The 11861-nt window shown below is 32.7% G+C and overlaps 2 protein-coding genes across 2 annotated transcripts; both read left to right on the forward strand.

Annotated features, from left to right (window-relative positions):
* The first annotated feature begins 2937 nt into the window (after positions 1-2937).
* LOC132604038 (uncharacterized protein At5g65660-like) lies at positions 2938-4914 on the forward strand. Its single transcript, XM_060317355.1, has 2 exons — positions 2938-3358; positions 4623-4914. The coding sequence occupies exons 1-2, from the start codon at positions 3140-3142 to the stop codon at positions 4737-4739; spliced, it is 336 nt and encodes a 111-aa protein (XP_060173338.1). The 5' UTR covers positions 2938-3139; the 3' UTR covers positions 4740-4914.
* A 149-nt stretch (positions 4915-5063) lies between these two features.
* LOC132604039 (uncharacterized protein At5g65660-like) lies at positions 5064-10254 on the forward strand. The gene is made up of 2 exons (XM_060317357.1): positions 5064-8485; positions 10069-10254. Exons 1-2 carry the CDS (start codon positions 8243-8245, stop codon positions 10180-10182), a joined length of 357 nt encoding a protein of 118 aa, XP_060173340.1. The 5' UTR covers positions 5064-8242; the 3' UTR covers positions 10183-10254.
* The last annotated feature ends 1607 nt before the right edge of the window (positions 10255-11861 follow it).

The following is an 11861-nucleotide window of genomic DNA, read 5'->3' on the forward strand; positions in this document are numbered from 1 at the left end:
TATATTGGGCTTGGCTCGCATGTATTTATTCTTTTACTTTACTGGGCCTATATATATACACTGGGCCCAAGTCATTAGACAGATTAGAGAATACATTTTCATTTTCAATTTTGAGCAATAATGAAACCCAATTTTCTCTCTCACCGACTCTCTCATTTTCCCTCGGTTTAATTCTTTGTTCTTCATAGTTTTCACTTCAAATTCGACGTGTAACATCTGCCTAAGTAATACTACCATGTTTGGTTGCATTCTTTTGTTATATATAAAATTCAATCAACACATCTAATATAGTATTTGATTTGTAATTTGAAAACCTATATAACTATACATGTATATAAGTTATGAGGGAATTAATTATATATGTAGTATTATTTTATGCAAAATAGAACATGAATAATTCTAAACCTTGCATAACTACTCGGGCAATTTGCAGGATTGCCCTTCGCTGGGGGTGGTCTTTAATTTTTGCCCCTCAAATTGGTGGTCTTTAACTTTTACCTTTAAGAGACAGAATTTCTGCCTAAGCAAATTCTGCCTTACGATTTTTTTTTTACTGAGTTGGGGTTCGAACCCACAACCGCGGGGTATTAGACGAAAGGACAAAACTTAAAGACCACTAATTTGAAGGGAAAAAATTAAAGAGCACCCCAAATGAAGGGCAATCCGCGCAAAAAAAAGTAACTACTCCTAATATAAAATAATACGTAAATTTCGTGATAATTAATTACTGCATTACTAATATATGTCTAGCTCTAACCAACAATCAAAACAGTTCCTAACTGTTTAAGACTTGTTTTATATTGCAAATTTTAAAAACTCTTTAATTTTCTTAAAAAGCTCCTCCTATCTAAAAATACCACGTAAATTGCTGTCCAAGGAGTTTGACATTTCAGTCTGAACCGAAAAGGATGCAGTTAGCATCATAGATGTCGGTCAGGTCCTTTTGTGTGCATAGACTTCTTGTAGAAATAGTTGCCCATCAAACAGTACAAGATAAAAATAAAAAGGGTTAATAAAACAAAGCCAACATGGACAACCCCTTAAATTTTTACTAAATTTTATTTAGACATTTTCGGTTCATCTTTATAATTAGCATATGTGACATATTTTATGTAATTAACTTATTTATCTAATATACGTTTGAGACTCGCGCAAAAAAAAAAAATTCAAAATTTAAGCCTTAAGTACAAGAACAATAATATATACAGTACTGTAGTCCACAAATGGGGTCTGAAAAAGGTAGAGTGTACGCAGACCTTACCCCATCTTGAGAGAGAGTGTTTCCGAAAGCCTGTCTGAATATGTAAACTATGTGGTGGATCCGATAACAAATAAACCTTCTACATCAGCCAATTCATCTTCCATGAGGGAATTCAATGAAGAAACATTTTTGGATTTCCCGGTCATCGTATCGACCGACCCAGACCTCGTATCTGTCCCCGATAGTCTGGTCCCTGTCTTGGTAAGGTCTGATTGTTATCCGTAAGTCTTGTTTTGACCACGGGAAGGTGAACTTTGCAAAAGTGAGTGTGCTTAGGTTGTCAAAAAATTACGTCAAAATATCTATTTTAAAAATATTACGTTATATACCTTTTGGGGACATTCACATGTTGTATAGCTTAACCCAATATTTTGCGATTGTATACCTCGAATTGATAGATATAACGTTCATGACTGTTGCAGTATAATTTCTTAAGAGGAGAACTATATATCAGGCGAGTAAATATAGCCTTTAATCAAAGGTTTACGAGCTTATTCAGAGCTGCATCAAGAAAAGCAGATGAACTTCTGAGGATGTTATTCTATTTTCTTGCAATTGGTTCACAATTTCTAAATCCATAATATTACGATATTGTTTTATGTCAACTTAGACATTGGTCTAATTCACACCCCAAAAGATAGCTCAAAAGGAGAAAGATTGTCCAACTCTTATAATGAGCATTGCCCAAATCTTATAATGAGCCCAGAAAAAACCAAAAGGGAGTAATTCGAATGTGGATTAGCTTGCTAGGGCCTAGGAGAGTAGAATTATTGATGTGCCCTGAAAGGACAATTACCTAATTAAGCAAATTAAAAGGTTCAAGTTACTTATAGATTTAAAAGTGCACTAAGAAGAAGGCATCTCATTAATTGACCTTTTTTTCTGCACGTCTCATTTAAGGATGTTTTATGTTTATCGCACTTTGTTTTGCTTATTCATTTTTTGCAGTTACGACTAGGAGACAACCTATAATGCTGATGTATATAGTCCACTATAAAGGTGATATGGTTTGCTGATTCTACTTTTTTTGTTTTATAATTTGATTTAGGTCTTCTGCTGATGTTGAGATTATGTTAACCAAATTGTCACGAAAGAAAGTGATTTTCATTTGGCTAAATATTGAATAAAAAGTTACACATGCACTTTGCACACTCTTAAGTACTTGTTTAAACTGGAATTAAAATCACCTTCAAATGCCTCACGGTATAAAGAGCGTATTAACGTTCATGTTCTATTGATTTGATATAAATTATACAATTTCATATACAAATATAATACTCCCTTCGGTTCAAAATAGGTATTTTGACTAAACTTGTTCTTAATTGAATACTATTTAATTAATATAATTTCTTGATTACACAAAAAATCACTTATCTAAATAAGGATAATCTGCAAGAAAATATTCCTTGTTGATTATGTAAGTAGACACTTATTTTGAAAATAAAAAAGCTAATTGGACACTTATTATGAACCGAAGGGAGTAAAATAGTTCAGTAAATGTAAGGTTTTAATGTTTCACCCGTGATTACATTAATTATTGGTGAGTGGCTAGTAATTGGACGAAGGTTCAACGAAGGTTCCTTTTTGTAATTGGACTTAATAGTAGAACCAATGTATTCCTTCCAACAAATTAAACGTCTCAACGTTTAGTGCCCCATCACATCATCACTAGCCACACATTAATGGTACGGTTTCATGTACTTATCAATATTTTCCTCTATAGTCCTTTAATTCACACTAGCTCCATCCATATAGTAGTGGGAACAAGTGTACTTTAAAAATTTATCTTTATTTATATGGAATCCTTTAACAATAATCCCCACAATTCTCCAAATTAGATTTGTATATCCTTGTAGAATTTAGTTGCTACCTAGCTGAATGTTGAATAATTCAGAATCTTCTTCTTCACGGCCTAGTATAGCTTTTCCTCTAGGCTTAGCTCTTCTTGTTCTCGTCCTTGTTTGTATGGTTGGTATATTTTCATGTTGCTACCATTGGGATAAGCTTCGATCTCTTCTTTGTTATTCAACTTCTGCTCATGATGATCAATCCTCATCAGATGGATCAAATGTTTCAGCTAGTTCTAAATCTATCCAGGTACTATTAATTGCTTCCTCTTCGTTTCTTGTTCTTTTATTTGTAATCCCATCGGGGTTGTTGGGGTGTGAACAAGAAAAAAAAAGGAAGCTAGATATAAGTAGGCATTCCTTTAATGGTACAAAGGCCTATTGAGACAGAGTGATGTCACGAGGCGATGACAGAGTGATGTCACGAGGCCCAACTTAATCCCTTTGCCCGTCTATGAGCCTGTTTATTAGTACTCACTCGGTCCCAATGTATGTGGAATGTTTCGAAATCTGAGATTTGAACAAGTCTTTCTTTGACTTAATATAAGTACTTTTTACTTAATTTCCAAATATGTAAATTTATTTCAAAAAATCTAAAAGTTCTATGTTCGACTTCACGGTCAAAATTAGACTGTTTTACTCTCGAGATCCGAACTGTACCACATAAATTGCGAGTACTATGTTTACCCATAGCTTGATGAATACACAAAAGAAACCTATGGGCTTTTGTGGCCATAAAAATACCGGATGATATGGGCGGCACACAGTAAATCTATAGATTAACCCATGAATTTTGGTGATAGCATGCAAAACTTAATTTGAGGGGAGATTGTTGGGTGGTCGAACATAGTCCCATATTAGTAGTTGAAAAGAAAGAAAGTTACATATAAATTGTATGAATATACTATTAATAAAGTGAGGCTTTAAGAAAAAAATGGAACAAATTGCACGAATTATCCTTCAAAGGTTGATCTTTAATTTTTGCCCTTTGTCAATCAATCTTATGCCTAGTACTGAGGCATAAGTTATTTAGGGACATAACTTGTGCGGGTCATATCTTCTGAGATATTATGATGCGAAAATATAAACTTATGTCTCGGCATAAGTTATTTAGGGACATAACTTGTGCGGGTCATACCTTCTGAGATATTATGATGCGAAAATATAAATTTATGTCTCGCGAAAAAATTGTTTGTTACGAGGGACAAAAGTTAAAGACCAACACAAAAGAGGGAACAAAGTGTTAATGCCCAAAAAAAATGTGCGAGCTTGGCCCAAAAAAGTTACTAGTATATATATATATATATACACCATATTAAAGTAGCTTAGGATTATTTATTCCAACGGGGTTTACGGGTGATGTCAAGGGACAGGGAGATCCATTAAGAAGTAGTATAGGAGTCGGGCTTCGGGAAACATAGCTTCTAAAAACCCTCCTAAACTTGGCGCGTTTTCTTCCGGATCCCTCTTAAATTATTAATAGTCTTAATTACCCTGAACTTGGTTTATTTTAGGGGAAGGAGCAGAAAAATGGGGAGAGCTTGACAATAATATTGATGCCGGGAGATGATGTTCCAAAGTTTGTGGCTTTGCCTACTCATCGTGGGTGTACAATCCAACTCAAGCTGTAGTATAGACTATAGTACAGATTTTCGTGTAATTGATAGCTTCAGAATCAAATGAAATATGTGTATATATAGCTTATAACCAGCACAGAATTTAAGTATAAATCTTACCGAAAAATAGACAATTTGTTTACTTCTTGGCTTTAAAATCCAATTTAACGTTGTATTGGATTGTGGACCCTTTGATGGCTTAATTTCTTCTCTTTGATGTATGATCTATATCTGGATAAGGTTATAAGGCAAGGTAAAAATGGAAAAGACTTACTTTAGCTCGATATTTATACCAAATCATGTAATGCAATACATGTAATGTATTATATAAAGTTTTAAAAGTTAATCATGGTTAATTGATATGCAATTCTTTCGTTCCATTTTAGGTGGCTTTGTTTGACTACGGGTAAACTTTAAGAATGAAAGAAAGTTTTTGAAATTTGTGGTGTAAAATAATTTTATTTGTTTTGATATAAATCATCTCATTAAGAGTAAATTAAAAAATTAAATGAAATTGTTTCAAATTATAGAAAAAATATCAATTATTTTTGAAAAACCTAAAAAAAAGTGTATTTATTATGAGTATTCTTTTTTACAGCTACGACTAGGAGACAATCTATATTGCTCATGTATAGTCCACTTAAAGATGGTTTGCTGATTCGACTTTTTTTGTTTGATAATTTGATTTGGGTCTTTGATGATGTTGGGATAATGTTAGCCAAATTTCACAAAAGAAAGTGCATTTTCATCTGGCAATTGAAATGTTACACACATGTACTTTTCAAGGGTTACATTCTTATGTGTGTTTAAACTGGAATCAATATTACCTTCAAATAACACGTGGCATAAAGAGTGCATTCACTTTTATGCATCTGTTGATTTAGTATGAATGAGAAAAAAAGTCATGTGCAAACACAGTAGTTAAGTGAGAAAAATTCATATGCAATACATATCACACATATCACACGCATCTATCAGTTTGATATAAATGTGGGTAAGTTTTTCATGTCTGACCTGAATAAATTATTTATTGATCAGTGGCTAATGATTTCACATTTTTAGACCTAATGAAAGAACTAGTGATTTTTCCATTACACAAATTTATTCTTCTCAAAAGTTGGTGTGCCATCATATCATCTTAATTAAACAACAGATAATGGTACGGTTTCATGTACTTTTCATTTTCCTCTATCCCTTTAATTTCCCACTACTCTATATGGTAGTGGAAACAATTCTAATCTACAATTTTATATTTCTTCATATTGTTACGGATAGGGGTGTATAAAGTAAATTGATAAACCGCACCAAATCGATAAATCGAGTTAAATCGAGAAAAAAATCCGATTATTGGTTTGGTTTGACTTGGTTTGGTGTTGAGAAAAAAAAAACCCGATCATAATTGGTTTGGTTTGGTTTTAACTAAAAAAAGTCAAACCGAACCAAACTAACCCGATATTACATGTATTCAATTTTTAAAATATTTATTTGTAATGGAATTTATAAATATTTCTTTTATTTTTTCGTAGTTTTTTTTTATCTATTATCATATTATTCAAGCTTGAACTTAGAATTTTGAATGTCAATAAGTTTTATATCCTGTGGATATTTGTAACTCAAATAAAGTTCAAACCAAAACCAGCTCAACACTAACGCTAACAAAAGAAATTCAATTTACCACTATGAATGACAATAATGTTGGATATCTATTCTTTAGTTTTGCATAATTAGTTTAGAGAGTGAAAATACATAACTTAAGTTTTTTTCTTTTTCATGTAATTAACACCTATTAGTCGTGCTTATTTTAGCATGACTTAGTATTTTTAGATTATGGTCATTTTCTTTATGGCTTGTTAATTAGCAATATTTATTTTAACCGATTTTATTAGTTTTTGTTGAATATTTTAATACAATATCATCACTCTTCTCACATTTTATGTTATTTTCTTAAGAAACACCTTAATTATGTAGTTGTATCTTACTAGGATAGAAATATTTGAAGTAAAAGTTATACGTATTGTATCAAGACTATTCCGGAAAAAAAACCCGAAAAACCCGAGAAAACCGAATAACCTGAGAAAACCCGAGGTTGAAATACCCGAATTTTATTGGTTTGATTTGATGTATAAATTTAAAAACCCGACGCGATTGGTTTGGTTTGGTGTTTAAAAAATCCGAACCAATCCGGTCCATATACACCCCTAGTTACGGGGAACGAAATTGCGTACTTTTGGGATTTTTGTTTTTCAATTGTGTGATTGTAGAAAATGGTTCCCGATTGATAATGGCCTTAATATAATTAACAATAAAATAAGGACACCTTGGCAGGTCAAATATGTCGTTGGTAAACGTTTAAATAGTGATAATTTTATTTTATTTTTGCCAATACCTATACAGAGGGGCAGAGGGCAATATGCTTTTTGCAACTAGCCAATCTGAGGGAAAAATGAAAGATCGCGTTATATTTGAGGAAGCTACCTCTTTATGACAATAAAATTAATATTGAAAATTAATCAAGATAACATCCCAATTTTCAGGCTAAGACCAACAAAGATTGATTTTGTCATTACTAATGCCAACAATAGATAGTGTTGTGTCTTATAAAGTTCTGTTAACTACGTGTATATCACCTTTTTGTGAAGCTCTTTGTATACAAGATGGAAGGGAGGAAGTTTTTAGTCATTGTGTTAGAAACAAAAAATATTTCGAGCCCACAAAATTCATTTTATTTTTTTAAGGAATTTAATTTAATTTCCTCACGGTATTTGAGGTATTGAGTCATTTTCTCCTTGGATAGAACAGAGTTACCTTGTTAGAATAGCAGCACTTCAAATTCCAAGATACTTCAAATGCAAAAAAGGGAATAAATCACACTTCCATTTGCAAATAAATGCATAAAATAGAAGAAAATAAGAATTCGAAAATCGATGAAAATATCATAGGCAAGGTGTTTGTATTTATAGCCGATGAATAGGTGAACCTCATGAGACCGTGCCGATTGATGTGTTGAAGTGCATTCTCATTCGTAGCACAACTCAAAGATCATGAATTCGAATCTCATCCTCACTAAAAACCCAACATGTATTAACCTCCCATTATAGGCAAGCATCTTGTAGTCAAATCACACGTAAGAATAAATTTTAACTTATCATTTTTCACCATATTTTGGAAGCAAAAATTTATATCCTCTGATTTCCTTGGTTTATTAATTAATTTATTTTATATTTAGCTTGGGTGCTTACCTAACCCCTACTATGTTTACTTTTGATTTATTTAATTAATTAAAAAAAGTAGTGCTTCATCATATATAGCATCTCAAACGACAGATTATACTGTACGGTTTCATGTACTTTCCATTTCCTCGTCCTTTAATTTCTCACTACTCCATATATGGCAGTGGAAACAACTCAACTTTGCAATTTTATATATCTTCTTCAAATGGTATCCTTCAATAATCTCCACCATTAAATATGCAAATTAGATTTGTATATCCTTATAAAAGTTAGTTGCTAGCTAGCTCAATGTTGAATAATTCAGAATCTTCTTCTTCTTCTTCACGGCCTAATATAGCTTTTCCTTTAGGTCTAGCTCTTCTTGTCCTAGTACTTGTTTGTATGACTGGCTTATTTTCTTGTTTCCACCATTGGAATAAGCTTCGATCCCTTCTTTGTTCTTCAACTTCTTCTCATGATGATCATCTTGATGAAGATGATCAATCCTCATTTGATGCATCAATAGTTTCAGCCAATTCTAAAACTATCCAGGTATTGTTAATACATCCTCTTTATTTCTTTTTTTGTTTTGTTTAATACTTTGGGGCGTGTGATGCACGAATAATGTCCCATATTGGTGGGAAAAAATATTAGTATATATTTGGTGTAGTAATATTCTTAATGGTGGCAGTAAAGAAAAGAATTAGGTGTAGGTAGAAAAAATTGTGTGGATTGTCCTTCTTTTGGGGTGGTCTTTAAATGTTGCCTCTCATATTTGTGGTCTTTAAGTTTTGTCTTTCGCTTGAAAATGTGGATGAATACTGAGGTTCTGGGTTCGAATCCCCGCTCAGGCATTAAATAAAAAAATATTTTCGCAATGCAAGGCTTGGGCGCGTGTATGCCGGATCCGGCATACACTTCTTAAGGAATAACTAAAGTTATGCCGGATCCGGCATACTTATGCCTTATGGGGCAGACTTTTAGTTAAAGCATAACTAAAAGTGTGTCCCATAGGGCAAAACTTTTCCTTAAGGCATAGTTTAGTATTCCTTACGGGGCAAACTTTTAGTTAAGGCATGACTAAAAATATGCCCCATAAGGCAGAATTTTTCCTTAAGACATAGACTTTTTCATATAAGGCAAACTTTTAGTTATGCCTTAAGAAAAAGTTCTGTCTTATGGGGCATGCTTTTAGTTATGCCTTATGGGACAGACTTTTAGTTAAGGTATAATTAAAAGTATGCCCTTAAGGCGGAATTTTTCCTTAAGGTATAAACTAGAAGTTATAGTTATGCCGGGTCTGGCATAACTTTAGTTATTCCTTAAAAAGTGTATGCCGGTCGCGCCCAAGCCTTGCATTGCGAAAATATGAGCAGGGGTTCGAACCCAAAACCTCACGATTTCTACGCAAAGCTCAGGGTTGCAACCGCGAAGGGCAAAAATTAAAGACCAGGAATTTGAGGGGCAACAAATAAAGACCGCCCCAAAAGAAGGGCAATCCAATGAATTGCCCTATACATTGCCCTATACAAGCTGTAGTAAATACTAATGGCATGAGGGCTTTTGGAAAACCTTGAGGGCTTGGGTCAAAATTAATCAATATCACATTACGTTAAGAGTATCTTTGTACTGAGTGATGACATGGGGCTTGACTTACTGTCATTGACCATCTGCGCTAGCCGATTTATTACTGCAGTTTTACCTGTAGCTCAGAGACATATACACAAAAGAAATCTATGGGTTTTGATGATGTTAAATATCTGGGTAATATCGGTGGCACAATATGAATCTTTGGATTAGCCCATGAATCTTGGTGAATTATTGACTGTACGAATAAAGTCTCGTAATGGTACATAAAAAAAAAAGTAAAAACTATATATATGAATCATGCCTTTTTAAGAGCATCTTTGGCGACTTAATTATCCCAAGAGGGGGAGATGGGGAGTTGTAACAAGTAGTATAGGGGTCGGGGTCAACAAACACGACTTTTGAGTCGAACTATATATATAGCTAATAAGGTAGAGTTAAACATATATTTCAAACTTTATTTTTAATCTAAATTTGACGATGTTTAAATTCTGAATTCGTCATTGCCTATACAATTTCTCATACATGGGGTTTTGTTTTTGGTGAAGGAGCAGAAGATTGGTGAGAGCTTGACTATATTGATGCCGGGAGATGATATTCCAAAGTTTGTGGCTTTGCCCGCTCCCTATCGGTGTACTCTCCAACTTGAAACACTTGTATAGACTAAATATATAATATATATTTTTATGTAATAGCTTCAGAACCAAATGAAATATATTATGTTAATTTGTTTATTTCTTGTCTTTAATATTCATACTTATATTTGGATTGTGGACCCTTTTATGTCTTATATAAGGTTTTTCGGGCACGGTAAAGATGGAAAATGCTTACCTGCATTAGCTTGGCGTTTACATTAAATTAATTAATGTAAAATATGTGTTGTATATGTATATAATTTTTTTAAAATTAATCGTGATTAAGTGATTTATATTCTCATATTAATATGTATTTCCTTCATTTCATTTCATGTGACCTCATGTTGATCAGTGTAGAGTTTAAGAAAGAAAGAATTTTGAAACTTGTGATCTAAATCAAATCAGAAATATTTGTATAGCTATAAATTCTTGAAGTAAAATAATTTTAAAGTTGCTCTCTCATTGTGTTATTTAATTGGATGATATTCTCCTCATATTTTAATTAGAAAAGAGAGAAATCTTTATTTAGATTTTAGAATAGCCTTTTTGTTCATTATTTTAGCTCACACTCTGTTCAATGCTTCATACACTTCTATATTTTGGCTTAACATTTGGGCTTCATTTGTAAAGTCAAGATATCCATAATTTGTCTTTAGATGACTAGCCGACTGACTTTGATAGAGGTGGCAAAACCAACTCATTTATTTATATTTCGTCTAATTTACCCAATTTTTAACAAGTTATGTTATGATTTGTTATTGACTTGACCCATTGGATCGAACTCTAATAACACGTCAAAATATGGAGCAAAAATGGGTCAAAACAATGTAATCCGATGAATGATCAAATTCCAACTCAAAACCAAGCATGTAAAATCAAATTTTGAGATTGGAAATTATATCAATTTGGTAGAATTTGGGAATTATATCAATGTGTAAATTGATAATTATGTTAGTCTAGAGGAATTATATCAAAAAATAAAATAAAAAAGGAGGAGAGTTGAATACTATCTATGCGTGAATCTATATATAAGAGTTGAATATCCTTGACTTTTTCATGTGTTTTATTTCTTTATATTTTGAATTCACTTAGTGAAAATACCGATTTTATCACTAACAGAAACCCTTGTGATAATCTACTGTATTTAATTTAATGAGTCCAAATTAAAGGTGTCGTTCCAAATTAATCTCCAATTCTAGAGCTCCATTAGCTCCAAATGAATGTACACTTCTCACATGTGCTAGCTAATACCCAAATTAGTATTTTGGACTATTTCACATTGGTAATAGGTGATTATTCATTATTGTGCATTAGGAGAGCGTCGACAAAATTAAGTTAAAACCATGGTACGTAGTATAACATAGCATTATTGAATTGATTCAATCATTTGTTTTCTTTTTACGTATTAAAGGCAAGAATCACATGTTAGTAATATAATGGAGAAAATGTAATGAAACGTCAAAAGACATACTCCTGTGACAACAGAATTAAAGGGGTCTATGTGGGACATTTGAAAGGTTGGTCCAAACTACCAAATCCTGAAAATTTTCATCTTGGCCATGATTAATTTCCCAAGTTGAGCTTTCAAATTATCAGCATAGGTGGACCAGTTTGGCCATCCCTCCGCCTTGATTAGTATAAAGAAGAATATAAGAGAATCATATTCTTCTTCATGCTAAATATCGAAATAGTCATCCACTCAATCG

This window comes from Lycium barbarum, chromosome 7, assembly GCF_019175385.1.
Source record: "Lycium barbarum isolate Lr01 chromosome 7, ASM1917538v2, whole genome shotgun sequence".
Taxonomy (NCBI): domain Eukaryota; kingdom Viridiplantae; phylum Streptophyta; class Magnoliopsida; order Solanales; family Solanaceae; genus Lycium; species Lycium barbarum.